This window comes from Lampris incognitus, chromosome 14, assembly GCF_029633865.1.
Source record: "Lampris incognitus isolate fLamInc1 chromosome 14, fLamInc1.hap2, whole genome shotgun sequence".
In the NCBI taxonomy this organism is placed as follows: Eukaryota; Metazoa; Chordata; class Actinopteri; order Lampriformes; family Lampridae; genus Lampris; species Lampris incognitus.
In genome coordinates, this window is record NC_079224.1 from 7535314 (window position 1) to 7551254 (window position 15941).

At 51.0% G+C, this 15941-nt stretch overlaps 2 protein-coding genes and 1 long non-coding RNA gene across 4 annotated transcripts in view; 2 read left to right on the top strand and 1 right to left on the bottom strand.

Moving 5' to 3' along the window:
- The window catches only part of LOC130123644 (desmoplakin-A-like), a 26280-nt gene extending 22265 nt beyond the window's left edge, over positions 1–4015 (top strand). For both annotated transcript variants that reach the window (XM_056292878.1, XM_056292879.1), the window contains exon 24: positions 217–4015. In XM_056292878.1, the coding sequence (XP_056148853.1) occupies positions 217–3441 (3225 nt within the window). In that variant the 3' untranslated portion in view covers positions 3442–4015. The remainder of the gene's footprint in view (positions 1–216) is intronic.
- The window catches only part of LOC130123650 (uncharacterized), a 25266-nt gene extending 12812 nt beyond the window's left edge, over positions 1–12454 (bottom strand). The window contains exon 1 of the long non-coding RNA XR_008811340.1: positions 11959–12454. This is a non-coding gene — a long non-coding RNA (uncharacterized LOC130123650). The remainder of the gene's footprint in view (positions 1–11958) is intronic.
- Positions 12455–13172: 718 nt separating this feature from the next.
- The window catches only part of LOC130123906 (tensin-3-like), a 31970-nt gene continuing 29201 nt past the window's right edge, over positions 13173–15941 (top strand). Inside the window, exons 1-3 of the mRNA XM_056293233.1 lie at positions 13173–13461; positions 13757–13807; positions 14076–14198. Coding sequence (XP_056149208.1) covers positions 13312–13461; positions 13757–13807; positions 14076–14198 — 324 coding nt within the window. The 5' untranslated portion in view covers positions 13173–13311. The remainder of the gene's footprint in view (positions 13462–13756; positions 13808–14075; positions 14199–15941) is intronic.

Here is a 15941-nt window from a genome sequence, read left to right on the forward strand (position 1 = left end):
CACATTTGTTCAATCAATCGGTCAATTAAATTGCTTTTTATATAGCGCTTTTCTAGCTGCAACAGCCACTCAAAGCGCTTTACATTTGTTGTTTTATTATATCATTTAGATGCATTACGCATTAGTTGGAATGTTAAATATTTTCCGTAAAGTATCACATATTTATACAAATATATATTTTTAATCATAAACTTGTGCTTTTTTATGTCTCCTCAGACTTCCATAAGAATACAAGAATCTCAAAGCAGCTATAGTGAGGTACGACTGGAAAGGGACAACCTACTGAACAAGCTCAAACTGCTGGAACAAGACAAGAACCGCCAACAGAGAATGGAAGAGGAGCTCACTCGCATTAAGCTCTCATTAGATTCTGAGATGCGCAACAAACAGCGTCTGCAGGATGAGAATGATACCATACGCAAGGATGTTGCCTACCTGAGGAGCCAGTTTGAGTTGAAGGAAAGTCAGGTGAGGCAGTGTGACTCAGACAGAGACAAGGCTGATCGAGAGAGAGGTTCTCTGAAGATTGAAGTGGAGAGGCTCATGAGGGAGCTGAGGAGTGTTGAAGAAAAGTACAAGAGCCGACTGCTGAGCTCTGAGAAGGAGGCGTCAGACCTGGCTCAGCAGAAAGATGCCCTGGAGAGAGAGATAAGAAAGTTACAGGTGAGCCCTTGTACCCTAACTAGGCACACACAGACAGATGAAAAATTCCCAACAGTGGATCCTTCTAAACTGTTGTTTGATGGGGTGCGCCGCAAAGTAACAGCCCACCAGCTGCGTGATTGCGGTATCATCAGTAAATCAACCCTAGAGCAGCTTCTTAAGGGAAAAAAGACGGTAGAGGAGGTTGCTGTGGACATCCAGCTCAGTCTTAAGGGTACTGGCATCATTGCTGGCATGACAAGTGGTTCCCAGGGCAAAATGCCTTTCACTGAAGCCAAAAACAAGAACCTCCTTAGCTCAGAGAGTGCCCTCATGCTTCTAGAGGCCCAAGCTGCAACAGGCTACATTGTGGACCCCGCCTTCAATGAGAAGATGCCTGTTGATACTGCCTGTTCCAGAGGGATTGTGGACACAGAAGACAGAGATATCTTGCTGAAAGCTGAAGCAGCCAGTACAGGCTTCAAAGATCCTTACAGTGGCAAAATGTTGTCTGTGGGGCAGGCTGTCAGAAAAGGTCATGTAGACAAGGAGACAGCCATTCGTTTGCTTCAGGCCCAGGATTCTGTTGGAGGCATATTGGACCCTGTCCTGAGCGTGTTCATTCCCAAAGATCTGGCCTTGGACCGCAATCTAATTGATGAAGAACTCTACAGGGCTTTGAACAAGAAACCCAGCTGTTATCTGGATCCTGCTACAGGGGAGAAGATAAGCTACAGTGACCTGCGTTCGAAATGTAGGATGGAACCTGTTTCTGGTGTCCTTTTGCTTCCTGGCCCAGTAAAACCCATGACTGTAAAAGGCCTCCGTGGTGAAGTCTCTGTCACAGAACTGGTCCATTCCAACTTGCTGGATGAGACTGATTTGCTGAAGCTCAACCAGGGCAAGCTAACTAGCAAAGATATTGAGGACAAGCTGAAGTCCTACCTCTACGGCTCTACATGTATTGCTGGTATCTATGATGAGGCCAACGACAGAACCATGCCCTTCTACCAGGCAATGAAGGAAGGTTTGCTTATGAGAGGGACAACCCTAGAACTCCTGGAGGCCCAAGCTGCCTCTGGTTTCATGATTGACCCTGTAAACAATGTATTCCTGACTGTAGAAGAGGCTACAAAGAGAGGCGTGGTAGGTAAAGAGTTCAAGAGTAAGTTGTTGTCTGCAGAGAAGGCTGTTACTGGATACACAGACCCAGCCACAGGAAAGACCATCTCCCTTTTCCAGGCAATTGAGAAAGATCTGATTGAGAAAGGCCATGGTATCCGTCTGCTGGAAGCCCAAATTGCAAGTGGAGGCATTATTGACCCCAAAGAGAGCCATCGTATTGATGTGGACGTGGCCTATAAAAGGGGCTATTTTGATCAGGAGATGAACGAAATCCTAACCTATGAAGGTGATGACACTAAAGGCTTCTTTGACCCTAACACCAAGGAAAATCTGACCTACCTCCAGCTGAAGGACAGGTGTATTAAAGATTCCAGAACAGGTCTGACACTGCTGCCACTTAAGGATAAGAGGAAGCCCCAGACACCTCAGGAGAGCCGTACCAATGTCCTCCGTAAGAGGCGTGTGGTGATTGTTGACCCAGACACTGGGTTGGAGATGTCAGTGAGGGAGGCCTATCACCGACAGCTAATCGACTATGACACCTTCCTGGACTTGTCGGAACAGGAATGCGAGTGGGAGGAGATCACAGTCAAGAAAACAGATGGCTCTACACGCTTGGTGGTGGTGGATAGGAAAACAGGAACCCAGTATGACATCCAGGACTGCCTGGATTGTGGTGTCATTGACCAAATATCCTTGGACAAATACCGGGCTGGGACACTAACCTTGACTCAGTTTGCTGACCTCATCAGCAGCAGATCCAGGGGTCCTGAGATGACCATTACAACCAGCACTGCTGATGATGTGGTCACCTGTACCAGCCCTACTCAGGCTGCCCCATCCTCCCCTTCTGTCCGTAAACGCTTCAACAGCATCTCTATTACCCTTTCTCCACCTGAAATGTTTGATGACCAGAGCCCTGTGGCAGCCATTTTTGACACGGAGACCTTGGAGAAGATTACTATTCCGGAGGGGCTCCGAAGAGGCATAGTAGATGCTATAACTGCACAGAGGCTGCTGGAGGCCCAGGCTTGCACAGGGGGAATAATTAATCCTGCTAATGGCGAGAGGCTGTCCCTGCAAGATGCCGTCCATCAGGCCATAATTGATGAAGACATGGCCACTAAGCTCAAACCTGCCCAAAAAGCCTACCAGGGTTTTGAAGATGTGAAGACTAAGAAGAAGATGTCTGCAGCAGAGGCAATTAAGGAGAAATGGTTGCCTTATGAGGCTGGTCAGAGATTTTTGGAGTTTCAGTACCTGACAGGGGGCCTACTAGAGCCTGGCACTGGCTGCCGCTTCACAATCGAAGAGGCCATCTGCAGGGGCTGGCTAGATGGCCGGGGTGCCCAGAAGCTTCAAGATGCTCGTAACCACCAGAAGAACCTGACCTGTCCCAAAACTAAGCTGAAGATCTCCTACAAAGAAGCCATGGACAGTTGCATGGTGGAGGAGAGTAATGGTATGAAGATGCTGCAAGCTTCCTCCATATCCACAAAGGGTATCAGCAGTCCTTACAATGTTTCAAACCCAAGTTCTCGCTCTGGGTCAAGGGTTGGCTCTCGCGTCGGTTCCAGGAATGGCTCCCGTAGAGGCAGTGTGGATTACTCTGCTACTTACAGCTACACCTTCTCTTCCAGTAGCAACTCTCAGATCTCCAGCTCCTTTTCTTAAAAAAGAAGAAGGAAACACTAGAGCTCGGTGGTGCTTACAAGTAATCCCCGTGTGACGTTAGTATATTTTTCATAGATTTGCTTATCTCACAGGCTTTTTGCTTATCTCACAAGTTAATTGATGATGGTAAGAAAGGGAGAGGGAATTTAGCTATTTCTAGTTTGTTCAGCTTCCATGTTAATTCTTAGCCCATTTAAATGTAAACCTCGTTAGAAAAAGAAACTTAAGTGTTGTAAACTTTGGATAATTTGGCGTTTCTTTTTATGCAGAGTGCAATGCTTTTTAAAAATGCCTAAATGCTGAGTATGATTAATTTCACGAGATTTAATTAACGTGAGACATTAAGATTTTTTTGTTTACAGTGTATCTTTACTTTCAATAACACCTGTCAATATCATCTTCAGTCTCGTCTGATTCAAATTACTTTTGAAAAATTTCAAATATTGCAACTTAGCTAATGTTTTGCAAAATTTTAGAGATGCATTTTTTTACACTATGCAGTGCCTTCCTAGTGAAAATATTTCACCTATATATATATATATCACAAATGATGGAAAAAATAAAAGTTTTATTAATCACAGCAGCTTGAGTTGATGATTATTTTTATTTCAGTTATTATCGAAATGCAAAAAGGGAACCAGGCCGCCTAAAGTAACAGCCAATGTAATTTTGAAGCATTGGTTGGTCCGGACAAGGGCAGCACGGTGGCGCAGTGGTTAGTGCGGTCGCCTCACAGCAAGAAGGTTCTGGGTTCGAGCCCCGGGGTAGTCCAACGTTGGGGGTCGTCCCGGGTCGTCCTCTGTGTGGAGTTTACATGTTCTCCCCGTGTCTGCGTGGGTTTCCTCCCACAGTCCAAAGACACGTAGGTCAGGTGAATAGGCCGTCCTAAATTGTCCCTAGGTGTTTGTGGGTGTGTGTCTCGGCCCTGTGATGGCCTGGAGGCCTGTCCAGGGTGTCTCCCCGCCTGCTGACCAATGACTGCTGGGATAGGCTCCAGCATCCCCGGGAGCAGGATAAGGCAATTTGGACAATGGGTGGAGGGTCCGGACTACTGCAAGGCCAGGGGGAAAATGAGATTAAACGTGTATCGAAAACCTATGTCGATTTTGTACCTGTAGATGGGGGTAATTGCTAAAGAACGGAGGAAGGTCTTTAGGAAGACTGAACCACATGGGGGGCTTGCCTAGGGTGGAGGTAAATAAAAATAGCTACATCAGCATACGGCGCAACCATCGCCTTTTAAGAGTAGCAGTACAAACGGTGTCTGAGCTGGAAGCAGCTTTGAGGATGCGCGATCAGATCAGACCACATGCAGACGAGGGCTGAGTTCGCCGGCAGGCTCCTCTAGGACGCATGCGCAACAGGACCCGGCATAATACAGTACGGGAATTGGTGAGCGCGGTCTGCTGAACCATGGCGAGGTTTGGACCGAGTTAATTATTGAACAGGTCACTTTCGACAGCTTCTGCCCTGCGCACACTGCGGTTATGTAACCCCAAACCTCCACCGCAGGCCAATTCTGCTGCCCAGCTACGCAGAATACCGAAGGCTGGTGGTTATCAAACCAGCAGAAATGTGCAAAATGTCCACCTTAAGTCACATGGCTGTGTAATTACGCGTAACACTATTAAGTTGGGGGGGGGGGGTTAGACTTGTGTTATTTCTGCTGCGGTGCACGAATTGAACTACGACAAAGCAACACATCCTTGATGACCCACCCAAGGATGGAAGTGCGCTCTTTCCGCTCCTCCTCAACTCGTCTGACAGCGGGAAAACCTGCAGAAGTCACCATTTCTCCTCCGCCTAAAGGGCTCAGGTAAAAGCGCACCAGCAGGGACGCTCTTCTTCTCTTTTGTAATTTTTATTCCGTGGAAGACCCCCCCCCCGGGACGACCCCCCCCCCGTGTATATAGTGCGACTACGTAGCTGTTGTTGTTGCGTGCGTGGGGGGTGGGGTTAAGCGTTTGCATGCGTGTGTGTGCAGGACACAAGAGGCGTGTGTGTGCGTGTGTGTGTCGGGGGGCGGGGTCAACACGGAGAAAGGTGGAGTGGAAGGGGGCGGAGTCTAGAGAAACGGCCCCAGCGGCGCAGTGGGAGGACTATCCCGTGCCAGGACTTGTGGCTGCAGCGGCAGCCTTGACTGGAGGAAGTGTATGCGTGTGTGCGTTTGTGTGCGTGCGTGAGAGAGGGAGAGGGGGTTGAGCAGCAGCAACACAGCAGCTCAGGCACAGAGCAAGGGCTTCCATTTTAACACCCACCACCAGCAACAAGCAGGGGGAGAGGGCGAGAGAGAGCGCGAGAGGGAGAGAGAGAGAGAGAGCGAGAGCGCGCGCGAGCGAGCGAGCGAGAGCAGTGGGGGCAGCTGGGACAAAGTGAGCTCACAGAAGTGCCTCTGATCCCCCTGCGAGCGAATTCCACAGTGGAGGAAAATGAGCCTCTCAGCCTTCACTAACCCTGTGTGACGGGCCGGGTGCCGCTCGACTCCGGTGGACTTTCCCTGCCCGGTCTCTTCCCCGGGACCGACTTGACAAAAGGGAACCGGTGGGAAGACGGAACAATTAAACGTCCTCGCTTCCAGTTGGAAAGAGGTAAGTCGGGACATCGTGCCCCGCCGTGGCGCCCTTCTGGTTCCGTGCAACGTTGGAGACGTTTGGAAACCTTGTTTGTCTTCTGCAGCCCGCTGCGCTCAAGTCCGATTATTTACCCAGACTGCAGAACGCTTCGGCCCCGAGACCTGTTGGCGCGCGTGTGTGTGTGTGTGTGTGTGTGCGTGCGTGCGTGCGTGCGTGTGTGTGTGTGTGTTCCAGCATGCTGAGCTCTAGCGGTATACTGAGAGCAGAGAACGCAGTCATTCAAACTTAACAAGCAGTCATTTATTTCTCCCTCGAGGAGATGCGGTACTTGAGGAGGCGCGGTACTTGAGGAGGTGCAGTACTCGAGGAGGTGCAGTACTTGAGGAGCAGTACTTGAGGAGGTGCAGTACTCGAGGAGGTGCAGTACTTGAGGAGCAGTACTTGAGGAGGAGCAGTACTTGAGGAAGTGCAGTACTTGAGGAGGCGCAGTACTTGAGGAGGTGCAGTACTTGAGGAAGTGCAGTACTTGAGGAGGTGCAGTACTTGAGGAGGTGCAGTACTTGAGGAGGCGCAGTACTTGAGGAAATGCAGTACTTGAGGAGGCGCAGTACTTGAGGAAGTGCAGTACTTGAGGAAGTGCAGTACTTGAGGAGGTGCAGTACTCGAGGAGGTGCAGTACTCGAGGAGGCGCAGTACTCGAGGAGACGCGGTATATACGTCACGACCTGCTTATTAAAGGATGAACCTTGCAAACAAACAACTCGGCCTTCTTTTGCCGTTGCCATGATGTGGGGCTCCTTGCTGTTTTCAGGCTGGGGGGCCACTGGAGACCCTCATAATACGAAACACATGGGGCCGGTTTTTGGAAGGCAATTGCTCAGCATAGTAAGTCCAAGAACCAGAGGCCTTTTTATTTTGTCTTTTTTACGTAGCTGTTTAGCTTTCTCTGCTGCTAGAGAAAGTCCCGGAGAAGAAACGGAAAAGGACAGTTACGCCTTTTTCCTCGAGCTGCAGCTGCTGCGCGGTATTTGCGGCCTTAGGGGGGGCCTGCGCAGTTCTGCAGCGGCCATTGCCGGTGGACCTGTACAAGCAGCCCCCTGACGTCACAGAAGCTGAAGCAGAGGCTTCCTGCGCCTCACCATCCTCCTTCTGCTTCCAGCCGGATCCTGGGGCGCGCCCTTCCTTCGCCATCACCTGCAGACACCGCGGCCTTCCAGGCAGCGTGCACCGTGCGTGACGGGCGAATCTCCGAGGATCGGTTGTAATTACAGAGCTAGCCAGACACTTAAATCCCCCCCCCCCTGCTCGTTTTAAACGAGCACTCGTAGCTTTTCTAACTGGTTCTCCGTTGAGGTCGGGCTGGATCTTGCGTAGAAACTGCATCCGTCTCTCGGGGATGGAGAAACCCGTTCAAGCAAAGTCAGAAGCCAGTGTCTTGGTTTTGTCCCCTTCCTCTGACTTGTCCCCCTGATAGGAGGCAGAGGGCCTTGCTTGAGGGCCGGGTGGATGGAGCGCCCGGTGGTGCGGTTGGGGCAGGTGGGCTCGGCGCAGGGCGGAGGCTGTGCACAGGGAGCAGAAGAATCGGACCCAGCTCTGCAAGGAGCGGCGCGGGACCGTGCACCGGGGGGCACTCCACCTTGTCACGGCGGCGTTGCAGCCACCCGCCCGACATGTGTGAGCCATTAAGCGGAGTCAAAAGGGGGTACTGGGAGAGGAAGGGGGAGTGAAAGAAAGAAAGGCGCAAGAGAGGGGTAGAGGGACAGAATGTAAGAAAGGAAGGAAGGAGGGAGCGAGAAGGAGGAGAAGGAAAAACAGGCGTACTGAAGAGCGGTAGTGTAATCCCTTTTGGAGCACATTCCACTATGACCTTGGGATAGAAAGAAGTAATTAGGGAGTTACTTTAGGAGCCTCGTGGGCGTACCGATTCGCTCGGAGCCAGGATTCGTGTTTTTGTTCCTTTCAAAAGGTCTCATGAAAAGGGGACGAACAGACGTTGGCGTTCCTGCATAAAAATATCCCCCCCCCCCACCTTCCTCGGGCTCTCTCGATAGAGCCCACGGTTTCGTTTATTTCGGGGTTTTTTGGGCGTCCAGAGGCACGCCGAAGCCGCAGTGTAAAACGTATGGCATCCACGGCAGGGAACGGACGGAACAAACTGCGGCCTGTCCTCTCTCCGGGCCCCACGGACCAGCGCCGTTAGGCCGCGTCACCGAGGAGACGTCACTCAGCATCCTCAGCATCCCTGAACCGCGGGGCGTCTCGGAGCCGCGGGGTCGATGTCGAGCTCTCGGGACGGAAATTGGATGCGAATTCTTCATGCATACTGGAGCACGGAGCCTCTGCGAAGCCGCGGGTAGGATGGGGACTATAAAAGGACAAAGGTGGAGGTTGTCCTAGACTAACAGGCCTGTTCATCTGACGGATGCGTCGGACGAGCCGGCGATATTTGTCGCCCTCCGCAACGGCGAGTGACAGAAATGTGCAACGGTGGTGAAAACGAGAGGGATCTGCTGAGGAAAAGCTTGAAAAACATTCCTCCCCGCCACCACTCCCACACAGGCAGTCAGACTTCCTGAAGCATTTATAGCACTTTAGGTGTTACTCAGGGTTGAAGACAAACATCTTGGCGGGCCATTAATCTGTCCTTTAATCTGTTCCTGTGACTAAACAGAGCCCGGGGCAGCGGAGGCGATGCATGGTTGCTTTCTGCACCGATCCCGTGCAGAGCGAAAGCCTCCTGCTGGGGTGGATGAGCCACATCAACCCCTTCTCCTCCTCCCATAGATGTCAAATAATATTTGTGTTCTCAGCAAAGGGCTGATTTTTCAAAGTACAAATTGGACACACTCATGCCCGTTAAGTAGTGGTCAAATGAAGTCTGTTGAGTGGTGACTTGAGGTTTGGCACTATTTCCTGGAGAGGAATAGTGTTTCCTCCTTGCAGCAATGATCCCTCCCCCCCCACTTTCCCCCCGCAATTGTACTTGGCTACCCCACTCTCCCGAGCTGTCCCGGTCTCTGCTCCACCCTCTCTGCCGATCCGGAGAGGGCTGCAGACTACCACATGCCTCCTCCCATACATGTGGAGTCGCCAGCCGCTTCTTTTCACCTGACAGTGAGGGGTTTCACCAGGGGGGACGTAGCGCGTGGGAGGATCATGCTATTCCCTCCCCAGCCCCCCCCCAAACAGGTGCCCCGACCGACCAGAGGAGGCGCTAGTGCAGCGACCAGGACACACATCCACCCGCAGACACGGCCAATTGTGTCTGTAGGGACGCCCGACCAAGCTGGAGGTAACACGGGGGATTCGAACCGGCGATCCCCGTGTCGGTAGGCAGCAGCGATGATTCTTTTTAACACTCCTTGTCGTAGCACTATAGCACGAGGCATGTAACTTCAGTTTTCTGGAACCATGAAAATATGAGAACAGCCTCCAAATGCCACAAGCGGGTCAGTCATAAACCAAGCTGAGCTCGCAGCGGCGGCGAAGTCCGGTTTCTGGGACATGGAATGGGGAGAGGGATCCAGCGGTTGCTTTCATATGTGTGCCAGTCCCAACGTTAGGGGGAGTATGGCCCATTTAGCCGTCCACATCGATCCTGTAAATTCGCCGTTAGATATTTTAAAATGGATGTAAACCTGTTTCGCGTTTAATCACCCTACACAGATCTTGGAAATCCTCCCCTCCGTTCAGAAGGAGCCGTCCCCTCCTCAGCCGTCTTACTTCGTCCACGTGTTGTGCTTGTAGAGACTGCCTTTAAAGCGGACGTGAAGGCCTGGCCTTTAATTTCCTCTCCGGCCCGATTTCTCTCCCATAGGACAAAAGTGTATTTCCTTTCTTTAGGCTGCGTTTGCTACCATATACTTTCTGTTGGGGGGGAGGACTCGAACTCCTGCAAGAAAACAGCCTGAACAATAATAACTACGCCGAATTATTGAATGGAAAATGTAACCGAGGGGAGGCATGGACTTGTCCCAACCAGTCTAATAACGCACAAACAAACTTTTACGTAAATGGACTCGGTTTCTGTGGCTCGGCCCAGGGTTTGGATGAGTTTTATTATTTGTGACACACAAGCATGCAGCGTTTCTGCCAACTGTTGTCGCCACAACAGACCCCAAAAATGAAAACAACCATGAGGTCACCGTTCACATGATTAGGCCATGATTCAGCTCCCGGAGGCGGACCCAGAGCGTTTCTGCATGAGCTGCTATTTGTGTCCTCTAGTCTAGCGTTTGCCCTTGGTTCTCCTCTCTCGTGCTGCACCGCAAGTATGCAATGAAATCAGATGACACGGGCCAACTTGAGGTGGCGTGGGCCAGGTGAGGAGAAGCCACAGCAGTGGAGGAGCAGGATGAATCTCGAGCCTTTCTACCCTCCAGTTCCCCACCTTTTCCTCTCACTTCTGAGTGGGACGTTGACTCGGTTCCCTTCCAAGGCTGGTCTGTGCCAACGGGAGCGGGAGCTTCTCGACAAGTTCAGAAGCTCTTGACGAGTGGTGGCCACCGTGCGTGCATCAACTGCAGCCCGAGCCTAGCCTAGCCTAGCCTAGCCTAGCCTAGCCGAGCCTGGCGTGGCGTGGCGGCCCTGTTACCTGCAGGGCTTGAGGTGAGAGATCCAGACACACCCTACATCCCCCAACACCCTGACCCGGTAGGCCTGTCGTAGCTTGTTCACAGTCCATCCAAACAATCCGGCTTCTGGAAGCGTCGGGCCTACCCGCCCACTCCTCGGCTAGGCTTGGTTCTCAGCGGTGTCGTGGGTGGGCTCGGGGCTTGGGATCCTTTTACCGGTGCTTCTTCTGCGCGGACTAACGCGCCGTGCCGCGGAACACAGGAACAAAAGCAGTCAGCGCAAATCAAAGGCCAATTATTTTTAGATGCGTGCCGAGGCAAGTCATCCCCTTCTCCCTGCTTGTCTGACGTGAGACAGAATGGAGAGGCGGCGGTGGAGAAGGATGTGCCGTGGTGCAGGGAGATGATTTACGGGATTATTTCGTTGAATATCGATTGATTAAGTTAACCATCGTTGGTTAGATGGCGTTGCATAATCTTGCTTGTATGGGCTCTCTTCTGTGCGCCCTCGTAGCTTCAACCAGAAATGACTGGAAGGTCACTTCTTCATATTGTAAATTCATTTTAAATATTCTCGTCGTCTTCTGCTCGGCTGTTGGATCATCCGCAGCGGGGCTCCGTCACTTTATCCGCCGACCCCCTGATTTCAACTGTTACTGCTTTATACGCAACTTCAGTATAACACCCTCCACACCTCCGGGTCGCTCGGAGGTTAAGTGTCGGTCATAAATCCGACCTCTCTTTATCTGATACAGTGCTCTGACACTTTCAAAACACCGCTCGCCCCCCCCCCCCCGACCCGGCCCGGCCCGGGGAGCCACGCGGGCTCTAAATATTGGCCGACCCATTCATTAATTCCCCATTAGTTGGCAGTTTTTCCCCCCAGCTCTCGGGGGGGAATAGACTAACTCCACCATTAGCTCCAGCGGTCTATAATGACCTCCACCCCACCTCAGCCTCCACCACACACACACACACACCCACCCAACTACCCCCACCAATCTGTTTCCCCGAGTGATGACCTCCTCACATACATAGCCTCTTTCATTCCGCTCTAAGGGCTGGTTTAAGCCCCGGCTATATGGCCCCTGGTTTTTTTGGCTCCCTCTTCGGAGCCCTTCAAAGTGGGGGGCTCTGTAGCCTACAGTCATCTCGGACTTCATTGACCGATGCGTCCCCCCACCACAGATTGTCCGTCCTTTCATCACACACAACAAACAATCAGGCCGACTCGAGGGCTGTGGCGTGTGTGTGTGTGTGTGTGTGTGTGTGTGTGTGTGTGTGTGTGTGTGCAACATCTCAGTGTGGATTAGATATATCTAGCAGACTTTGGAAAGCAAAGAGTTCATCACTTATCTTGGCACCCGTACCATGAAGGAGCCCAGCTCGTGTTCTTGTTCTTATTCGTGTTCTTAAGACTCTTGCAGGATGGTCGACTCCTGTCTTCTTCTACAAACATGGTGGTCGATTGCAGCAAAACAAGGGGGGCTGTTTCTCCCCCGGCCCTTGTAGTTGGCGTCGCAGGCTGTGTGGGATGACGTGCGGGCAGCCGCTGTGTCGGGGCTCTTCCCTGCTCCTGGCTGTATAAGCGAGGCGGAGCGGCGGGGAGGCCGCCGAGAGATGACTAGATAATGGGGGTGTGGCGGGGGAAGCCTCTCCCGAGTCCGCCGGCGCAGGAAGTTCATGGCCAAGAGGTCACAGGGTTACGCCATCTCTCTGGGATTTACAATACCCCGCGCATAACTGGTCTTAACTGGAATTCTCTGTTACTTCCTCCCTCACTCTCTCTCTCTCTCGCCCCCCTCTCTCTCCTCCCTCTCTCTCTCCTCTCGCTTTCTCTCTCTGTCCCGCTCTCTCTCCCCCCTCTCTCTCTCCTCTCCCTCCCTCTCCTCCCTCTCTCTCCTCTCGCTTTCTCTCTCTGTCCCGCTCTCTATCTCCTCTCCCCCTCTCTCTCCCCCCCTCTCTCTCCTCTCGCTTTCTCTCTCTGTCCCGCTCTCTCTACCCCCTCTCTCTCTCCTCTCCCTCCCTCTCCTCCCTCTCTCTCCTCTCGCTTTCTCTCTCTGTCCCTCTCTCTCTCCTCTCCCTCTCTCTCCCTCTCCCTCTCCCTCTCTCTCCCCCCTCTCTCGCCCCTCTCTCCCCCCTCTCGCTTTCTCTCTCTGTCCCTCTCTCTCTCTCCTCTCTCTCCCTCTCTCTCTCCCTCTCTCTCTCTCTCTCTTGATCTCTGTCTGTCTGTCTGTCTGTGTGTGTGTGTGTGTGTCTCTCATTCTCTCTCGCTTTCTCTCTCTGTCTCTCTCTCACTGTCTCCATCTGTCTCTCTGTCTCAACCTGTTTGTGTCTTTATCTGTCTCTCTCTCCGTCTGTCTGTCTGTCTCTCTGGCTTTATCATTGTGAAAGCGTGCCTGGTGAAGGATGATGGGTTGCGGTGTTTGCCTGTATCTTACTTTGTGGTGGAACAAAATGTTCACCGCTCTAAACATGTCAACAGTCCCCTGTTGTGTTGCTCAACACGCAAAGTTTTCTTCTTCTGGGAACAGAATTTTGGTAGCACTCAGCTGCACGTCTCACAGGCTGTAAATTAGGTCAGTCTCTTCAGCCGGAGAGACCGGGACGCGGTGATGAAGCCGAGGACCTTGACCATCAAATATTGACATTGCCGAAGTCGCTTGTGTGTAGAGGGACTGAGCTACTATCTCTGTATTCCAGTGGGAAGACACGGTTTCGGGATGGAGGAGGGATACGAACTCGACCTCACGTACATCACAGAGCGCATCATCGCCGTTTCCTTCCCTTGGGCGTGCTCCGAGGAGATCTACCTGCACAACCTGAAGGACGTCACGCGCATGCTCAAATCCAAACATGCAGACAATTACCTGGTCAGTCCCTTTTTTGGGGTTTGTTTTTGTTGGTTGGTATTTTAGAATTGTGCACTTTTGAAATGTTGTGTACTAGCAGGTAGCAGATGGCGCCAGTCAGTGTGCAGATAGCGTCAGTGTTTACAAAGCGGATCATTTGCAGCTCACCTTCCCGCTACCTGTGCTCAAGTGTGCTGGGATAGGCCCCGGCATCCCGGCGACCCTGAGAGCAGGATAAGCGGTTCGGATAATGGATGGATGTATGGATGTATCCGGAGGAACCCTTGCTAATGATGGTGTTATATATGTTTTCTAGATCATCAACCTGTCTGAGAAAAGAAGCGATCTCGCCAGGATGAATCCCAAGGTGAGTTTACGGGACGCTAACCTGCATCGACCCAGCACAAGAAAATCAAAAGCTATCGGGATGGGAATGTCAGTAGCCTTTACGTCCAGCTGCAACAGAATTTGAATAAAAAAACAGTATCTACACTGGTATTTCAGCCATGTCTAGTCAATTACATGGATCTGGCGACTGGCGGTGCATGCCGAGGGAGCGGAGGAAGTGGCTGCCGCGTACAGACAAAGACAACTGTTGTCTGTTGACAGTGTCTGAGTGTGTGGTGTGTTTACAGACCCTCGACACGGGCTGGCCTGACCTGCATGCCCCTCCTCTGGATAAGATCTGCACTATCTGCAAGGCAATGGAAAGCTGGCTTAACGCCGACCCCCTCCATGTGGTGGTCATACACTGCAGGGTGAGCGTCCGCACACTTCCTTCTTGTCCCATGGTTTAAACGCTGTCTCCTATGCGTCAAAGCTTTTATTCATAGTTCAATAATTACCCCATCATATTACCGGTTACAGTACTGTATGCCATATTCAAAACTCAAAGTGATTCAGTTATTTCTTAAACGATGGAATAGGGCTGGGCAATAATTCTGTCTTATTGTTTATCATCTTTCGCTGGTAGAGTATCGTGGTGAATTTCAGATATTTTCACATCACGACACCGTTTTGGCGTCGGAATTGACGATAATGAGAACCTCATACCTCCGATTCCTCCAAAAATGAGATCTGAAATATTTGAGGGATGGGTTATTTGAAAACTAGTTTTAGTTTGATATGAACAACCACAATAATAATAATAATAACTTTATTTATATAGCAGTTTTCTAAAACAAGTGCTACAAAGTGCTTAAAAAAACAATGCAAAAATAAGAGTAAGACCACGTGAGTAAGAGTAAAAATAAAAACAGTGTAAATACAAACAAATATCAAACAATTGTAAAAGCTTTCATAAAAATACAAGGTTTGAGATGAGATTTAAAAGAAGCTAGAGACTTGGTTTGTCTTAGTTCGACAGGAGGAGACTTCCATAGTGTGGGGCTCTAACAGCAAAAGCCCATCACCCTTTGTGCCAAACCGAGACCTCGGAGTAGCCAGCAGGGCTCCATCTGCAGCTCTTAATGGTCGAGGGGGCATATACCAGGTCGAGGGGGCATATACCAGGTCAATCAATCACAAATGTATGTAGCAGCAAGACCCTTAAAAGTGAGCAATAACATTTTTAAATTAATTCGAAATATAACGGGGAGCCAGTGTAGGGAGGCAAGCACAGGCGTGATATGGTCATGCCTCTTTGTCCCGGAAATGAGCCGAGCATCAGCATGCTGTACCAACTGCAGATGGTGGAGGGAGCCCTTGCTGACACCAGAATAAAGTGCATTACAATAGTCAAGCTGAGAATAGATAAAAGCATGTACAACTTTTTGCAGGTCGGCAATTGATAAAAATGACCTAACTTTGGAGATTAGCTTAAGCTGGAGAAAGCATGCCTGAACAACATTTTTGGTTTGATAATCAAAACTGAGGTTAGCATCGACTATTACCCCAAGATTCCTAGCAGCCTGCTTAAGACTACCTGACAGGACCACCAAGATTAGTAACAAAAGGGCTGATGGAATTTTCGGGACCAAACAGAATGACCTCAGACTTACCATCATTACATTTTTTTTTCTTTTTGGATCCCCCCCCCTCTTTTTTTCTCCCCAATTGTATCCGGCCAATTACGCCATTCTTCTGAGCCATCCCCATCTCTGCTCCACCCTCCAGGGAGGGCTGCAGACTACCACATGTCTCCTCCAATACGTGTGGCGTCGCCAGCCGCTTCTTTTCACCTGACCGTGACGAGTTTCACCAGGGGGATGTAGCATATGGGAGAATCACGCTATTCCCCCCAGTTCCCCCTCCCCCCGAACAGGCGCCCCGACTGACCAGAGGAGGCGCTAGTGCAATGACCAGGACACATATCCACATCCGGCTTCCCACCCGCAGACACAGCCAATTGTGTCTGTAGGGACGCCCGACCAAGCCGGAGGTAACACGGGGATTCGAACCGGCAACCCCCATGTTGGTAGGCAACCGAATAGACCGCCATACCACCTGGACACCCTTATCATCATTAAATTTGAGAACATTTTCGGACATCTGGGATTTAA